At 49.2% G+C, this 18,743-nt stretch overlaps 1 protein-coding gene across 4 annotated transcripts in view; it reads right to left on the reverse strand.

The window, feature by feature from the left end:
* FLVCR2 (FLVCR choline and putative heme transporter 2) overlaps nucleotides 1-18,743 on the reverse strand; it is a 54,014-nt gene that overhangs the window by 16,338 nt on the left and 18,933 nt on the right. For 3 of the 4 annotated variants that reach the window (XR_012645920.1, XM_074996750.1, XM_074996751.1), the window contains exons 3-5: nucleotides 18,370-18,510; nucleotides 10,128-10,195; nucleotides 7,414-7,517 (exon numbers count right to left, since the gene is read on the reverse strand). Coding sequence is in view for 3 of the 4 variants with exons in the window: in XM_074996750.1 (XP_074852851.1) it covers nucleotides 7,414-7,517; nucleotides 10,128-10,195; nucleotides 18,370-18,510 (313 nt within the window). In the remaining variant the exon portion in view is untranslated. The remainder of the gene's footprint in view (nucleotides 1-7,413; nucleotides 7,518-10,127; nucleotides 10,196-18,369; nucleotides 18,511-18,743) is intronic. The other variant, XM_074996752.1, reaches the window with a different exon arrangement.

Genomic DNA, 18,743 nt, shown 5'->3' on the forward strand with positions numbered 1-18,743 from the left:
TCCCCCCATTCACTGAGTGCCACACCGATTCTACAGTGGCACAGCCCGAAAGTGCTACTTCTAGGCCATGCCTCCCGAGGGGATCGGGGGGACTACCCCCCACCAGAAGTGGCACAGTGCTTCCCCAGGAAGAGGCAGGTGGTGGCAGAGTAGGGGGCCCTGGGTAGGGCAGGGGTGGAAGTGAAGGGGCCTGGGCGGGAAAGGGGTGGGGCACAGGCAGAGCAGCAGTGGGGAGGGGGCGGGGCAGAGGTACTTGGCCGGTGCACCCCTCGTAATCCCCGTACTGGTTGCCTCTGAGTCCCATGTTTAAGCTCTCCTGACAGGTCACCTCTGAGTCCCATGTTTAAGCTCTCCTGACAGGTCACCTCTGAGTCCCATGTTTAAGCTCTCCTGCATGAACTTACTTTTTCGGAAAAGTTGGCAAATTGCCCCATATTTTCTGTCTCTCCTCTCCCATCAGTACTGATGGGTCCAACTGTTGGCCAGATTCTCTCTCAGAAGCTGCGCACCTCCCAGTAATGACTGGGGGCAGGGAGTCCAGGGGCTGATGATTGGGATGGGCGTGCCAGGCTGGTGGCTGGGCAATGCTGTGGTATGTACAGCTGGCTGCTCCTCCTTCTAGCCTGTCAATGCAGTACATGCAGCGTACCGGGCCTTGGCCAGCAGGCCCTTTTCTTCCTCCTCCATTCCCCAGCCCCGTTTCCAGCCATCACTGGCTGCTTACTGAGGCGGCTGGTGAGTGCAGAAAGGAGGTGGTCCGTTACATTGTTACCTCCGCTGCACACCCACTGGCCCATTAAATATTTGACCTCTTACTGCCCTCTCCCTGCCATGCTCCTTCGGCCCCTCAGTCCTGCTGCTCCATATTTCCCCACCCCCACTCCCAGCGCTGTGCAGAAAACCAGCCTCTGGTGAGATCATTCAGCTAACCAACTGCCTGACTGGTGGACTTCATCCTTCCTCCACTGCCTCTGGCTGGGCTTGCAGACATGAAGAGCTCAAGATCCTCAGGCCTGGGATGACGGACAGGAGGAACCAAGCCCTGCATGTGCCAAAGCCCTGTCCAGTACTGGCATCGTGAAGCTCTGGAATGGTGGGGAGGAAGGAATTTCCAGCTTCTGCATGCCCTGACCCAATAAGCGCCACAGAAGTCCCCTGGGAAGGAGTGTTTCACACTCTCTCCATATGCCACTCACTCCCTAGCTCCTGCCCCCCAGGAACTCAGGTCTGCACTGCCCCCAGGCACCTATTTAACTTGGTTCACTGAAGACCCTATCGTCAGATTCCTTGGGCCCTGATGCACAATTCATCCTTTGGGCTAAACCCTTTCTGCCCACAAGGTAGCCAGGGAACCAGAGGTGGCTGGGTTATGTGAGTGGAAAATAGCAGCTTGGAGGAGTTAGTTGCCTGTCTATCAGCAGAAAGGGGCAAGCTGCTTCTAGCTACAGGGGAGTGGATGTGGGACAGAAGACGAAGAGATAAGCTCTGCAAAGACAAGTCCCTACCCCACACCACCACTTCTCTGTGTCTGGAAGCCCTTTCCTCCTGCACAGGGCCAAAAGGCTGCTGCTAGCCATGTTCTGGAGTGAACCCTCACAGAAATCTGGGGAAGGTAAGCCTGTGACCCTGTGTGTCCCCCACATATTGTCTAAAGAAAATGTGATACTAGGAGAGGGGGGTCCATCCTGGGGGCCCAGTCAGGCACGGAGGATAGAAAGCACTGAGCAGGGAGGGATCGTTTAGGTTGGTCATCCACCCTTATCCTCATGTGAAAGAGGTGCCCAGGAGTGTGTGTGTCACTGCTCCACAGGAAAACCTCACAGATAAGAAGGTAAATAAAAAGACTCCAGCTACACTGTACTTCTTTTTAACAGGGGCTCAGTCAACCTGATGTTAATTCAAAATGTTTGTACTACACGGTTCTGGCCACTGTTGAACTCACTTGACTATGAGTTATTTTACCAGATGGCCCATATTCAGTATAAGGAAATACAGTTGCCCTGTTCCTGATAAACAAGAGGAAAGCAAGCATGGTCATTCATTCCTGGCTAAGGGAGACAGAGAAGTCAGCCTAGTGACTTTAGACTTTATCACAAATTCAGTGGTAAACAGCATGCATTGATAAGAGGAAAGGGAGGTTCCCTCTTCACTCAGCTTGGCAAGAGTCACAGGGCTTACTAGTTTTGCTTCCTGATTCTCAAGGCCCAGCCTTTGGGACCATTTCCCACCCTCAACCCTCATCCCTGCCACAGACATACAATCAGCATGGCACCTAACCTCTTGGGGCTGGTAAGTTTTTAAAAAACAGGCTTTTTCAGAATTTTTAGATATATCCTGGGAAGAGAAGCTCTGTTAATGTTTGCTGTTTCACATAAAACTCCATCAACAGCCTGGGCCAACCCAATTTCCTGGAAGTGTCCACCTCACACCAGGCTATTTTTATCCTGCTATCTCCCTAAAGTTAGTCAATTGGGTTATGACAGAGATTTACTTAACCCATTCACTGCACACACCACACTGCCCATCCCAGCACTGCCAAAATACACTCGTTCTGCAGCTTCCAGCCGACCACAAACCTCTGAACAAACTGGGCGTTATTTTCGTGCCGCACTCCCAGCTTCTACTGAGTAAGCACAAATGCCTTACATCGTCATCTCTGTCCAGCAGCATAGCTCCATCTGGGCGAGACTGGAATGCCACATGCCAAAGCTGTGTCAAGCTGGGCCAACACAGAGTTGTTAGGGGCTGCAAATTATAGGGCGGTAAAAGTGCAGTTCGTGACAGCAGGTGGGCTACAGCAGCCTCTGCTGATGAAAGAAATGCACATTAAGCCAGCCCAGCAACACAAGCCATCCAGAAACAGCAACAAGAGACAGGCCAGCCTGTCTAGTGATCATGTGCTCCTGCTTTTCTCCTTGCACCCTGAGAGCCCCATGAGTCCTCATCTGCCATCTCGGGCTGGACTAAAAGTTCAGTTTCTGCTCTGGACTTGGCCCCTGGACCTACCAATGCTGATGGCTGGAATTACAGCTGGCAATTCCCAAACAAGCTATGGGATTTAAACATACCCACCCAGGGGTCCTGAGAAGCTTTCCTTTGCTCTGGGTAGCCCATGTTACCAGAGTCAGATAAATGCCATAGTGGATCCTGGAAGTGAAAGGACTTGGAAACAGTCTTCTTCCCATTCCCTGCTGTTAGAATAAAGCCCTGTCTAATTTGGCCTGCAAAGAAAACTGGTTAGCACCTCCTGAACAAAACCAGCTGGTGTAGGGAAGCTTATCACGCAATCCGTGACTGGCATATACTGATTCATTATAGGCAGGCTAGCAAAGACTCATTGCCTACAGACTGAGGGAGGTAGGAGCAGCAGAGATTCACACCAACAGTGGCAGATTTAGAGTTAGTGAGGATCTAGCAAGTGTAGCTTCATTCCCCAACCCCCCGCAGGATCCAGCCAAGAAAAAGAACTCTCTTCCCGCCTCCCAATTTTTCATTCCTTTTCTTTATCATCCTCCTCCTATATTATAAGTAATAGAAAGTAAATGAAAACATTAGAGCACAAAAGCAACCAAGGCACCTATCTTTTTTTTCCCCCACAAACCACTTGAAAATTGCTGATAGTCTCTGCATACCACTTCAATTTTCCAAATGTAATCTGTCTCCTTAGCAGACTTTTGTGAAGTGCTTTGGAAAAGAGCACTGAAAAAAGAAAAAAACTTAACCTTTCCTCAGTCCACCTGAATGGAATTCTCAGACCAGTTTGAGAACTTCTGAGCTAAATGTAAGTTTGTATTTATATTATCTTTACATGAAGAAAATATGTAAAAATTAAAAGTATAGATCATGTGTGTGACGTTATCTTAAAATATGACCATAAAAGTCACTGTTGCAACCACTGATTTATTTGCAACAAATCTTGTACCAAATGTGGCATGTAAGATGTCTTTGAAGAGGTTATGATTTGCCGGCTATGATTATGTTATTTGAATGCATATTTTATTTTTGTATTTGAACTTATGAGGATTGGCTCTATACCAGATTTCAAATGTTTGCTCCTGAAGTAATGCCCACAAAGTATTTAGCCAGCGCATCCTGGGAGGACTGTTAAAGGAATACTTGATTCACAATGGACTTTGGAAGACTCCAACAGTGTTCCCTCTAATTATTTCCATCCATGGGCAGAATAAATTTTGTTATATACGCCAAGGCATGTGGGGATGTGCACCACCAATAGAAACGTACATGGCTCGTGGTGGGTTGTTGTGGGTGTTCTGCTAATCAGCTGGGCGGCACTCGAATCTCTCCTGGGCAGCCACCTAAGCACTCAGCTTACAGGGAACACTGGATGCCAATCCATATCTGATGAGCCTTCCTCGGAACTTTCAAAGTAGCATGTGGGCAATGGCCTTTGCCTGTAAAGTCATGTACAGCCAGGTGATTAGCCTGTGTATTGGCTCACGTGACTGGACACCATCTTGTCTACTGCAATTTTCCACAGTAAAAAGAGTGAGATTCCCTCCACAAGATAGAAGGTATAAAAGGCCCTTGGAACATCTCTATATAACTTCTTTCCTGCTCCAGCCTCCAACCTACAGATTTATGCCAACGGGAGCATTTTAACAGAGGGACTGAAGTCCTCCCAGTGATTCAGAAGTAACCAGAGACTTGACTTCAGCCAGCAATTTACTCTATCACTGCTTCAAGCCTGAATCAAGAACTTTGCAACTATTCAATGTATTTGATTCCTTTGATTAATTTCAGCTCTTACCTTTCTTCTTTCATTTTATAAATAACCCTTTAGATTTTAGATACTAAATGACTGGCAATAGCATGACTTTGGGTGAGATCTAAGTTATACTGACCTGTTTTAATAACCACTAATCCCTATAAGCAGGGGTGCTGGCGATGATACAGAGGATCTGGAGTATCCACAGAACAGCTTTCCTGATTTCCTGCTATCCAGTGTGATAAAACAGAAGTTCTCTTTTTGGCTGGTTTGGTGTACCTTATAAGTGGAAGACCACCATTCTTGGGCTGTGACTCCCCTTTTTCTCAGCAGGTAATCCTGAATTGGATCCTCTTTTTTCTGAGCTACTCAAGCATTTCTGCCTCACCCTCTCTCTTTCTGTGTAATGAAAGTTCATTCAGTTAAGTGTAGATGTAACCACTGACAGGCAGAACCAAACCTGGGACCTCTATGCATCAGCCTCTACTGCTTAAGCTAAAATCCAGCTGCCTAGTAGCTGAGACTGAAGAGGAGATTCATTCACTCTCTCCAAGTGCCCCTAGATGGGACAGCGAACCACACCCAGTAGATGTGTGGATTACACAGACATTGCAGGCACTATTGTGGGCTGTGTTCACTACTGACTTGTTCCTTGTTGTCACATGCTGGCTAAATACCTTGTGGGCATTACCAAAAGAGCAAGCAAACACACAGCACACAGTTGGAGAATCAGGCATTTGTTTGCTTTGCTGCTTCAGTGGCTGTTGCTAGGGGCCCCATGCCATAGCATCATTTGTGTCATAGTAAATTCACCCCTGCAAAACATCTGGCCCCTGGGAGAGCTCCCAGTCTAAAGACAACATAGGGGCTTTTAGCAGTACATTCATAGATGGCAGCATGGGCTGCCTAGTGTCCCCATTAGTACCAACTCCTCATCTGACCTCTGCTCCCATCCTACACACATCGCTTCATCTGCCTCCACCCTAAATAAAGTGACATGTGCAAAGACACACACACACAAAATGCCTCTGGGCACAGGACTCAATGGGCCTTTCACTAAGTAGAACAGAGACTCTCAGATGCTGGTTTGTGAGGCAGAGAACAGGTCTGCTACTGTATGTACGTACTGTATGATTCCTCCAATGCTGGGAACTCTCTCAGCCTTGACAAAGCAGCCCTTGGCCATTTCTGTCCCATTCTTTTCCAGGGTGCTGGGAACCTGACCAGACTCATGAAGGGGGAGAGCACCACACTACATTATACTCTCGCAGCTTCCAGACATAAAACAAGACAGAAAGAGAGAGATTGGACTTGAATATCTGCCTCACTCTAATCCCCTGAGACAGCCGTTCCCAACCTTTTCGAGATGGTGACCAATTTCAACAATGCAGTACGACTTTGTGACCCAAGGCAATTCCAAACCGGGGGGGGGGGGGGGGGTTCTCCCTTGGGAAAATGTTTTTATAAATCTTGATTCCCTCCCCACTGTCTCCAGACTTAAACACTGCACAGTCCCAAACCACCCCCCAACCCCCAGGCTTTACCCCCTTGCAACCCAAACTGCACCCCCAGACTTAGACCCCCTCGCAGCCCCAGACCACCTCCCCCACCTATCTCACACAAGCACTGCTGATGCCCTCCACTGCTCCTTTGCTAGGCCACCGCCGCCTCCTCCGTGCAGCTCCTCCCAGCCCTTCTACTCCCTTCCTCTACCTGCAGTGCAGGTTTCCTACCCTGCCATGATGAAATGGGCCCCAGTTTAATTGGCTTAATGAATGGATCCCTCTTGCTGGCCATTAAACCAATGAAATTGAGTTTCATTTCAGCATGGCAGGGACTGGGAGCTGGAGGAGTCAGCTGTGGCAGCAGAGGGAGCTGCAAATAGCTCCTTAAAGAGACGCATGTGGCTTGGAGCCTCCCAGCTGGCAACCCTTAGAAAACCTAATGGTGACCCCTGTTTGGGTCCTGACCCATAGGTTGGGAATCCCTGCCGTAAGAGGAATGCACCCTCACTTCACCTCTTTCCTCTCAAAGAGGAGAGGTTCCAGACCCCTGCTTTTCTACCTACTCTTCTCCTAAGAAATCCCACACACACCAGCAATTCAAAGTTGCTCTGGGCCTGTTCCAGGTCCCAAAAAGCAGCTCTCTTTTCAGCTCCGTCTCTACATCCCTTGACAAGACAGTGCTTCAATACATTCTTATCTGATGGGAAGGGTGTGTCTCTTGTATGCAGATAATCCCTACCCTCATGATAGGCCAGACCCAGACTCATTAATCCTGAAACAAAAGCATCAGAAATAAAACAGGTACATGGGAATCACAGAGAAGTCATTCTACTACCTCGTACATGAAAGTAGGAATGAGTCGCTCCAGAACCAAAAAGTGTGGCTGGTATTCCTTAGGCTCAGGCAACATCAAAAATGAGCTACTATGCTGCTCCAAATTCCTGTTTTTACTGCAGGGCAACTGGAGTTGGGGATGCAATTTTTCCACCCCCAATACCAGCCACTACCCATTGCTGAAGAAGAGCTCTGTAAAAGCTTGAAAGCTTGTCTCTGGTCTAATAAACGATACTCCCTCGCCCACCTTGTCAAGCCATTGGAAGGCAGAACTGCCTCCCCCGGGTTTGCCTTCCCTGTGGTGGAGAGGAGAATGGAGTTGTGGGGGAAAGAGTACAAGGGACTTACTTGTAGGTTTTGGTTTTATCCAACCAGATGCCAGAGAGCAGAGCTCCAGCCATGCCAGATATCACAAGGGTGAGTCCAATTCTTCCAGCATTCACCTCCTCCCCCTGTGGTAAGATACACATCAATACAAGGACTAGTTAATGGCCAAGAGCAAGTGGGGATGGATGGTTAAAAAGGTGAGGAGGACAAGATACTGAAGGCCTTTCAAAATTTTCTGTTTTAGTACTGGTCATTGAGTCAGCTTGTTCAGGAGACACTAGGCTCAGGATTTACCAGCAATGTAGGCTAGCTGCTACACAATGTGGGAAGCCAACCCCAGGGAAAAGACATTCCCAGGTACCTCAGTCCTAGCCTTTGCAAGCTGTAGAAACTTTAGGGAATGTTACAGAAGCCCTAGCTATGGAGCACTCTCCATTCTGCCATGGTAAGATGATGTCTTGAAAGGTGCAGGAGCAAGGAATGTAGGGAGCTCCCAGCTGGCAGTGCTGTAGAGCAGGGATGCTGCCTTCCTGACTCCTGTCCAGGTCAGAGGCAGGAAGCATTACAAGGGAGCTGCTACTCTGGCTGGTGCCATGAAGCAGTGGGCTGTAGTGCTTCCCCATCTCCTGCAGCTGGTGGTGATGCAGCTACTCTTCAGTTCCCCACCCCCTTTAGCTGCTTAAGTAGCTGGTAAGAGTGGTTGCAGTGGTGGTGGAGGACCCAGCTCCAGAGCCAGCACAGCCTTCAGGAAGCAAGCAACCATAGGTGGGAATGTGGGGTGCCCTAGAGGGAAAGGGGTTCTCCCAACACACAGCCCCTAGCTACCACTCCACTTGCACCCTGAGCTACACCGTTCTCAGCACATGGCTCCTAGCTATCCCCTTCCTGCACCCCGAGCAGTTTTTAAACTTTTTGAGCTGAACACCCTTTGAGTTACAATTTTTGGTCACCCCCCACTGCAATGCAAAGTGGCCTCCTGAGCGAGTCAGGTGGTGGAAGTGGCACGCCGTCCCCAGACACTGCACCACGCAGAGCATGTCCCGAGCCCCACTGGGTCCCAGACCCCACAAAACAGAAGTCAAACTATACCAATCCACCAGGACTGCCCAGAGGCTAGAGTCCCAAGCACAGCACCCCAGCTGGCACCCCACCCAAGACCCTCCATCACTTGGCTCAGTGGCAGAAGGCCACTTTCCCAGAGATTTCATAGCATGTTAAGGGGTGGTCAGAAAAAAGAAATTGACAACCCATGCTGTAGGGACTGGGGCACAGTGACTGCGTGAGTTCACAGAAGAAAGCACAGCTCATTATGGGGTACGGCAGTGTAAGCTACTGGATCATAAAAACATAAATACGCAGCTACAACATAAGGAGGTACACAGAGATCTTATTTTGATATTTTATAACATTAGGGGGCACGTATTTTAAATCTTTGTTTTAAATAAAATGTTATGTCCAAATCAAAAGGTTTCAACATCATCTTTATTGATGGCCAGGATGGGAAATCTTTTTTGGGTTGGGGTCCATTGACCCACAGAAAAATCAGTCAGGGCCACACAAAAGTGAGAAGGAAAAACACCACTTACTTTCACTGATTTGGCCCCCAATGTAGACACCTCACTCCCCTTGCGCTCCAGTGCCATTGGGTGCGGGAGGAAGCAACAAGATGAAGGGATTCTCACAGACCAGATTAATTTCTCTGGGGGCACAGGGCTAGTAGAGTTTGTGGGTCACCCTAGGCTCTAGGGTGGGGCAAAACTGAGTGATTAAGTATGTGGGAGGGGATAGCCAGGGATGGGAATGGGAATGGGAGTGTCGGGTCTGTGCAGGAAGGAGAATGCAGAAGCAGATTTGGGATGGGAGGTGTCAGAGAGAGGGAGGGTGCAGGGGCAGGATGGGATAGGGAGTCTGGGAGAGAGGGAGTGCAAGAGACAAAAGGGAATGGGGAATCAAGGAGGGAGAGGGTTCAGGGTATGGCAGAGGGGATGCATGAGAAAGAGAGGGTACAGGGACTTGGTGTGACGGGGGTGCATGAGGGCAATGGGGATCTGGGCATGAGGGAGATGGGGGACACATACCTGGCTCCGCCCTCCACATATTTCCCCAGGCACCATCTACACTGCTCCCATTGGCCAGAATCCAGCCAATGGGAGCAGTGGGGAAAGATTCCCGGCCAGCAGTTTCCTGCTCTTGTGCCATTCCCCCAGCTGTGGGGCGGGGGACCAGCAGCACGCAGAGCCGCTTCATCTGCCCACCATTTGGATCCAGCCCATAAGGCTCATTGCTCCCTCCCCTGCCCACTCCTGCAACAGCAGAAAGCTGGCGCTTCCTGACCATGCTTTGAGAACCACTGGTGTAGGGGCACGCCCCTTAGCGGAGCTCACCGGTCCAATCCGTCTCAGCATCGAAGATGCCGTAAGGAATAGGCCAAGAGCACTGCCTGGTGGCAGAGGAAGCTCACAGTAGCTCCAGTTTCAGTCTCTTCCAGGAGGAAGTACTGTGGCATCTCGCGCTATACCAGTGGTTCTCAACTTACATACTGCTGTGTCCCACCAACATCTTATACAGGCAGCATCGAGTACTACCTGTATGGCCCTGAGGATGTCACAGGGCCATAGCTCTGTGCTGACTGGGCCACAAGCAGTCCGCACACCAGGGGTTGAGAATCACTGCCCTAAACAAACTTTTCCTTTTTTGACAGCAACGGTGCAGGACAGCTCATCAAAGGCACTTACTGGATAGTGATGGATCACCATGCGGTTCAGCAGAGTGGACAGAGCGTAGAAGCAACCAGTGTTCAAACCTGGGAGGGGGATAAAAGCACAGCACATTCACAGCCTGCCGTTCGCCTGCTGGATAGGGTTGCAAGGCATCTGGAGCGGATGGGCAGGAATAACAGAATGCTTCGTCAAAAAGGGCCCCTGGTGGCTCTGGTCAACACCGCTGACTGGGCTGTTACAAGCCCTGTTGGCGGCACAAGCAGAACTAGGTCAGCTTCCCCTACTTGCTCCCCAAAGTGGCTCCTGGAGACTGTGACATGTCCCCCACTAGCTACTCTGTGTAGGGGCAGAAAGGGGGCGCCACACACTGCCCTTGCCCCAACAACCTGCTCCAAAGAACCCATTGGCTGGGAACTGCAGCCAGTGGGAACTGCAGTAGCAGTGCCTGCAGATGGACAGTGCCTGCAAAGCCATCTAGCCACTCCTCCACACGTGAAATGGACGGAAAGCATGTCTCTGCTCCCAAGCGATGCCTGAGGTAAGTGCCCCGGTAGCCTGCAACTCTGGGCCGACCCCTTAGCCCTTTGTCCCAGCCCTGATGCCCCACTGGTCCTCCAAGCCCCTCAGTTCCAACCCAGGGCACTCTCTTACACCGCAAACTCCTCATTCCAGCCCAACGGCAGCATTTGTACTCCAAAGCCAGGACACGGCCCTATGCCCCAACCCTCCTTGATTCCTACTCCCACCCTCCGAACCTCTCAATCTCAGCCCACAGCCCCCTCCCACACCCTGAACCCTCCATTTCTGGCCCCACCTCAGAACCCCCAACCCAGAGTCTGTACCCACTCTCACGCCCCAACCCTTCTACCTCACCCCAGAGCCCCCTCCCACGTGCCAGACCCTTTGGCTCCACCTCCCAGTTTAGAGCCCTATCCTGTACCCTAAACCCCTCATCCCTGGCCCCACCCCAGAGACCATGCCCACAGCCAGAGACCCCTCCCCTCTTGCATCCCAGCCCCCTGTCTCAGCCTGGAGCCCCCTTCAAAACCCTGAACTCCTTGTTTCCCCCATCCTGCACCCCAACCCCCAGAGCCAGCCCAGTGAAAATGGTTGAGTGAGTGACCGGGTGAGCGTGGGGTGAGCAAGTGAAAAAAGAGGGGGAATGGAGCGAGCAGGGGGCAAGGCTTCAGCGTATGGGTGGGGCAAGGATGTTCGGTTTTGTGCAAATAGAAAGGTGGCAACCCTCCTGCTGGAGGAAGAAAGGCTGGGGAGCTAGACGGGGTTCCACGGAGAGTAGAGGTTCTAATCCAGAGACACAGAAGGTGCCCAGGCACCAGGCACTGAGAGCGTGGGCACAGTGTTATACACTAAGGCTGGACAGCCCACAGAACACCTGGCTGCCTCCGTGCTGGTAACTACCTCTGGAAGGAAGGCATGGGGGGTTGCTGGGTCAGCCAAGGTAAGGGAACTCTGCAGTCTCAAAGTTGCTCCTTATCCGTCTGGAGGAGGGGAAAGCAAGTCACACACATTTTTAGAATGGGGACTTAGTAGGTCCAGTCCCCCGCACTTTCTCCCTCTACTACCATCAGTCTCCTCATCCTGCTGGGCGGCGCAGTTCACAAATGAGATCTCCTGACCTCCACGTCCTACCCTACCCCAACAGCCACAGAATGACTGGCCTGGGCTACGTTAGGGTCAGTAAGCAGCTCACAGTCTGACTCATTCTTAACTGACCTCATTTACCACCTACTCTGCCCAGCCAAGAGAGAACTTTAACTACTCATCCAGATTAGTGCTGGATTGAAGGGGCCTCCCCTGAGGAGCTCAGATTCAATTAGCATTGCGATGCCAGTTCCAGTGACCTGCTGTGAGCTAACACCACAAACCAGCAGCCATGTCCTATTTTAAAGACTAACAAAATAATTTAGTAGGTGATGATCTTTTGTGGGACAGAAGAGATGTCCCAACTGGAGGGTTTCCTCACAGTGGGGAACTAGCTCATTCCCACCCTTCCCTCCTCCCTGGCAATAACCCGCAGGAACTCCAAGGAACTAAGACGTTAAGCAACTTGCTGCACAGTAACTGCACCTTCCCACTATGGGTTTGTGTACATGGAAAAATATGACCAGTCACCTCAAAAATCACTGAAACCTTAGAGAGATGATCGTGCCAATACCTCCCTACTCCCCGTGGACATTTTTCACTATAAAGGGCTGTCACTTTGCTTTAGCTTATACCCCTTCCCCAGGGACACAAGCTACACCAAAAAAGCCACCCTCTTACACCAGAATGAAAATGTGCCCACACAGTGATTCACATCACTTTTACCCTCATGGTTTAAATTTTCAACATAGGTTATGCTACGAAACTTTCCCATGTGGACTAGACCAAGAAGGGTCAATTCAGTCCTCTTCTCAGAAAGTCGTTCACGTTTTCAGATGTTTTTTCTTTAAGGCTTCAGTGATCACTGAGACAGTGGGTGGGGCTCATAGGTTTCACCAGTTACAGCCCATGCATCCCTCTGCTCTGGATAAACAAGATTTGAAGTCTCTGCGTTGGGACAACTGTAATCCTTAAAGCCCAGTCAAGTGCAAAATTCCCACACCGTCCTCTCTCTCTCAAAGCCAGAGTTATAGCAGGAAGCACCCCAGGGTACAGTAAAAAGGAGCCATATAGTAGCCTCAGCACAGGACTGGGAATCAGGACATCCTGAACTCTAATCTTCAGTCTGACACCAATTCCCCCTCAGCATGTCACTTCCCCTCCCTGTGCTTCAGCTTCCTCTAACAGAAGAGCAGCCAACCCCTCACTGTTTATGAAGCACTTAGAGAGTGAAAAGCCTCAACTGGTGCAGAAGCAGCAGCTGGAGGGGAGTTCCACCTCCCTCACATCCAGCCGGCGCCAACACATTGAACTAGGCCATAGTGCTGGTGAGTGTGGTCCAGGGCTCTAACTAGAGTAGAATATATCCAGCAGACAGACACAAATGCAGACCCAAGGGAGACTGAGCCAGATCGAACAGCAGAGCTCCTGAAAGATGCAGCAGCAAGGGAGGGGGTCAGTCAGTTATCAGTTCCTTACATGCTCTCTGGACAGGAAACACCCATTCCCTTCACTCCAAAAGCCACCTTATGCAACAGTGAGCTCCTAGTAGGTCAGTAACCTCCAGAGAGATAAGACAGGAGGGCTATCTGGGCAAACACTGCAAGGGGAGCCAGCAGCAGGAACCTGCCCCACAGTGCTGAACCTTGCTCTTCACAAGATGTGGCCCTGGCAGGAATGCACAAAGGAGACAAGCAATGCTGTTGGTCCACTTCACACACAACCAACACACAGACAGCGTGTACTAACAGTCCCTTCCTGGAAGAGGCAGAGATAGGAAGAAGGCACATAGAAGGTCAATGTATGTTCTCTGCCTACAGTTGTTTCAAAGCTGCATGTTGAACGTTGCATGGTCACTTGCGGAATAGCTATACGCACAAGCAGTGCATATGTATCAGCTTAACCTCTAGAGAAAACAGTTCTAAGTCAACAGGAGGGCTCCACCTATCAGCTTAGCTATCACCCCTCTCCCATCCGTATAGGTACCGTCTTCAACAGGCGCTACAATGACACAGCTGCACCCATGCACTAGTGGCGCTGACGGGCACTGCAAGCCTGGGGCAAAGTGGGAGGGGGCCCATCTCTCTGTCCCTGGAAGGGGCAAGGCCAAGGGCAGAAGGGGCTGGGCTTGGGGCAGTCAGCCCCCCACCCCATGCTCCCTCTGAACCACCTGCAGAGCACTCCACAGCATTTCAAAGGGACCTGGGGGCAATTCCCACCCATCCCCCATTGTATAACACCTCCGCTCAGTCTAGCACAATGCAAATGTAAGTCCGGTAACTTTCTGTAAGCTTCATTTTCTAGCAGCTGCTAAGTCTATATTATAAGTATTATAAAGTGAGCAAGAAATTATTTATAGACACCTTAAGTCTGTAAGAAATCCTGGCTGCTCCTTTGTAAAATAAATTGCTTTCTCTGCAGGCAGCTTTCCTTTGGGTGAGTGAGGAAAGTGTGAACGTGGGTGTGCGCAGTGGAATCAGTCCCCAAAAGCCAGTCTGGGCGACCAGCTACCAGCAGCACCTCCCCAGCCAGAGAACAATAGCAGCTGAGCCCTGCAAAAGATACATCCAAGAAAGAGAGAGGCCCCATCAAGAGACAATCTAAGTCCCAGATGCAGTTAACTGATGACTCGTTGTTGTCATACGGCATCTTGGGGCAGCGGGACAGGACAAGAGCTATGGACTGAAACATATAGAAAGATGGGTTCAAAGCTATAGGGGAGTTCTTCTTGCCCTCACCTCACTGCAGGATTTAGTCTGCACTGGCTGGGAAGGTAGGAGGCGGCCCAGGGCCAGGACCCCGCCCCAGGATGGATGGTGCTGACTGTTCCTGATTACTACATTGACAAGGGAGCAAGTTGACAAGGGGAGGTGCATAATCAGCTTGTCACCCCAGCTTCATGACTGCAGGCAGATATACTTGACCCACTATGCCTTGGCATCCTTGGCTGCCCCTACGCAACTTTTCACCTGCATGCGTTCACCTGTGTAAGTGTCTGAGTGCAAGAAGGCATGAGTGTGTGAGGGTGTGTGCTTGAAAGCTAGTTCTTCTTTTCCTTTAATCCAATAGTGGCATTTAATAAAATGCATATCAGTGTAAACCTGGGGTAATCTCCAGTGAAAATAAGGTAACACCCTCATCAGCAGGCCTGTATACACGGCTCCAGCACTGTAAGACCGTGTCTACACTAGCCCCAAACTTCGAAATGGCCACGCAAATGGCCATTTCGAAGTTTACTAATGAAGCACTGAAATGCATATTCAGTGCTTCATTAGCATGCGGGCGGCCGCGGCACTTCGAAATTGACACGGCTCGCCGCCGCGCCGCTCGTCCCGACGGGGCTCCTTTTCGAAAGGACCCCGCCTACTTCGAAGTCCCCTTATCCCCATCAGCTCATGAGAATAACGGGACTTCGAAGTTGGCGGGGTCCTTTCGAAAAGGAGCCCCGTCGGGACGAGCGGCGCGGCGGCGAGCCGTGTCAATTTCGAAGTGCCGCGGCCGCCCGCATGCTAATGAAGCACTGAATATGCATTTCAGTGCTTCATTAGTAAACTTCGAAATGGCCATTTGCGTGGCCATTTCGAAGTTTGGGGCTAGTGTAGATGTAGCCTAAGTGTAGACAAACCTTCAGACACACACAAAGCACTGCACTGATTGAGGGTCCTCTGATTCTCAGTCAGTGTTCCCTGTAAGATAAACACTTGGGCACCCACCCACAAGAAATTCACATGCCAGCCAGCTGATTAGCAAAGCACCCGCAGTTAGCAGTGTATGTTTCTATTGGTGTTGTATATCTGCATGCGCCATGGTGCACATAAAATCTATTCCACAAACGGATGGAAAAAAATTAAAGGGAAAATTGGTTTCAATCACTTTATCTTTGTTAGGGAACTGAAAGTCAAGGGTATGGTGCAGACCCAAGTGAGCAGAGGAAAAAAGGCAAACACACACAAGCCAGAAGGAAGAGAAGCTGAAGTATCAAAAGTCACTCAACAGTCTTTTTAAGTCCCCCAATGACTCTGAATGGAAGAATTATCCCAGCAAGATCAGATTCTAAAGAAACTCTTCACACTGAGAGGCCCTTATCCTTACCAGCACCGGGTCACTCCAATTAGTAACTAATCCCTTCCCCTTCCTCATACGTTTACACCCACCCAGTTTGATGGGCACATCAAGGACAGACTTTCAGCCGGCATCTGCATTTGATTTTCTCAGAGGGCATCAGACACAGAAGAATCCTGGGACTGTCTCCAGCTCTTTGGTGTGAAAATTATGGTAAAATCCAGGGGAAGAGAAGGCTTGGGTCAGGACTGAGAGACTTGGGGAAGATACTGGGGTGGCAGGAGTAACCTGGGAGATCTGAGGGTTACTCCTAGAAAGCTCTGCTGCACTCACCCAGGAGAAAGGACTAAATGGCTTAATAGGCCTTTTGCAGAGCCAAAGTAAACATCTTACAACCTTTGTTAATCACTCAGATGTTCCATTAGCCATTTGTGTTGGCAGAACAACTTGTGAGGGGCTGGAGATCCTTTGGTGTCCCCTAGCTCTTGTGTTATGCAAAGGGATAGATAAGTTCTTTATTCACTTTTTCCACGCTGATAATGATTTATAGACTTCTTTTATATCTTCCCTTAGTCCTCTCTTTTTCAAGCTGAAGAGTCCCAGCCTTAGTAATAATCTTTCCTCACATGGCAACTGTTCTGTACCCTTTCTGTGCCCTTTCTTGAACTTTTTCCAATGCCAAGATATCTTTCTGAGGTGAGGTGACCACATCTGCATGCTGGATTCAAGATGAGGGCATACCATGGATTTATACAGAAGCAATAAGATATTCTCTGCCTTATTCTCTTTCTTTTTTCTGAATGATTCCTAACATTGTGTTTGCATTTTTGACTGCTGCTTCACATGTTTTCAAGGAGCTATCCACACTGACTCCAAGGCCTCTCTCAAGTGGTAGCAGCTAATTTAGTCCCCATCATTGTATACATACATACATGTTTGGGTTATGTTTTCCAATAAGCATTACCTTGCATTTATCAATATGAAAATTCATCTGCCATTTTGCTGCCCAGTCACTTAGTTTTGTGAGATCCCTTTAAAGCTCCTCACAGTCTGCTTAGGACTTAACTATCCTGAGCAGTTTTACATCGGCTACAAATTTGTCATCTGTTTACCCCTTTCTCCAGCTCATTTACAAATACATTGAATATGATTGGTCCCACTATGGACTCCTAGGGGACATCATTAGTTACCTCTTTCCATTCTGAGAACTAAGTTTATTCCTACCCTTTGTTTCCTCTCTCTTACCCCATAACAACTTTGCTGAAGAGCCTTTGGTGAGGGATATCATCAAAGGCTTTCTGGAAATCTAAGTACATTATATACACAGGATGCGCCTTCTCCACATGACTATTAGTTTTTCAGTTTTTGTTTAGCTGTTCTTTAAATTCCTTTCTGGCTTTCCTAAGTATAATTTTAATACATCAATAGCCAGAATTTATGCACTTTTCTCTTTTCCTCAGTAGGATTTAACTGCCAGTTTTGAACAACACTTTTTCTCTCTCATTGATTATTTGACTTGGTTGTTAAGCCACGGTGGCACTTTTTTGATGCTCTATGTTTTTTAACTTGGTGTATACATTTAAGCTAAGCCTCTATTATGGTGTCTCTCAAAAGTTTCCATGAAGGTTGCAGGGATTTTACTTTTAGCACTGTACCTTTTAACTAAGCTCTTCATTTTTGTGTATTTCCCCTTTCTGAATTTAAATGCCATGGTGCTGGGCTGTTGTGGTGTGTTTCCTGCTGCAGAATGTTAAATTTCATTATATATTATATTATGGTCACTATTTCCAAGCAACCCAGCTATATGCACCTCTTGGACCAGATCCTGCACTCCTCTTTGGACTAAATCAAGAATTGCCTCTTCTTTAGTAGGTTCCAGAACCAGCTGCTCCATTTAAGATGTCAAGAAACTTCATCTTTGCACCCTGTCCTGAGGTGACATGTACCCAGTCAGCATAGAGATAGCTGACATTCCCCTTATTATAAAGTTTTTTATTTTTGTAGACTCCTTATTTTTATAGGCTCCTTCTCTTCTTACTAGAGGAATTGCCATATCCTGCTCTTCTTAGAGGAGCTGTGATTCATCAGATTACAATGTGAAAAGCAGAACGAGCATTTTACTCTCCCACCACACCATGCAAACAAATCAAGTAGCCCATTTCCCATGGTGCTGCAAAAGAAAAGTGAGCAGCTAACACAGCAGGACAAATACAAGCAGAGTGGACCTTCACAGACTCCCTCACTCGGGCTTCTTGTGGGTGAGGCTTTCGTTGAGACCACAGGCTACATTCGTATCCATTCCAGGCCTCCCCACAGCTGCTGGTTCTATGGAGGCCACACCCTTTCCACTGGCTGTGGAAGTTTAGCAGCTCTTTGCCCGTATAATAACTGAACAGGTTATTCCTGCAAATGATTTCCTCCCAGATTTGACCGCAGGAGGGACTGTGAACAGGGAGGGTCTGTCTCCTGCCGGCAGCCCAGGCCAAATACTGGTCATCACTGCCTAGAGAGGACTCATCTAGGTAGGCACACCCAGTAGCAGGAAGATCCGCTCCTTAACCAGTTACTTTGCAGAACTGCAACAGGATCTTACCGTAAGCGACTATCAACAAGACGAAATTGGTATTGTGGAGCAGCCTGAGGATGGACTGCACATAGGAATATTCTTCAGGCGGCTTTGACCATATCAAGGCTTGGGCCCGGCTTGGGGGAAAGGGAGGCTTCTCCCGGAACACTGAAAACAAACAGAATGGACCTGTCAATCACAGGGCCTCAGGGTACCTGGGCTGAGGGAGATGGGGATGTTGTGAGGTGAGACAAGAAAATCAAAGTTGATAAACACTATCTCCTGCCTGTAGCACTAACCTTCCCCTGTGAGCTTCCTTAACTACACAAAAGGAAGGAGTGTTTGTAAGAAAAAGGAAATTCCAGCACCACCAGCCTGCCTCCCAGAGGAAGCAGCTGGGA

The sequence above is a fragment of the Carettochelys insculpta genome, chromosome 6, assembly GCF_033958435.1.
Source record: "Carettochelys insculpta isolate YL-2023 chromosome 6, ASM3395843v1, whole genome shotgun sequence".
Lineage (NCBI taxonomy): Eukaryota > Metazoa > Chordata > Testudines > Carettochelyidae > Carettochelys > Carettochelys insculpta.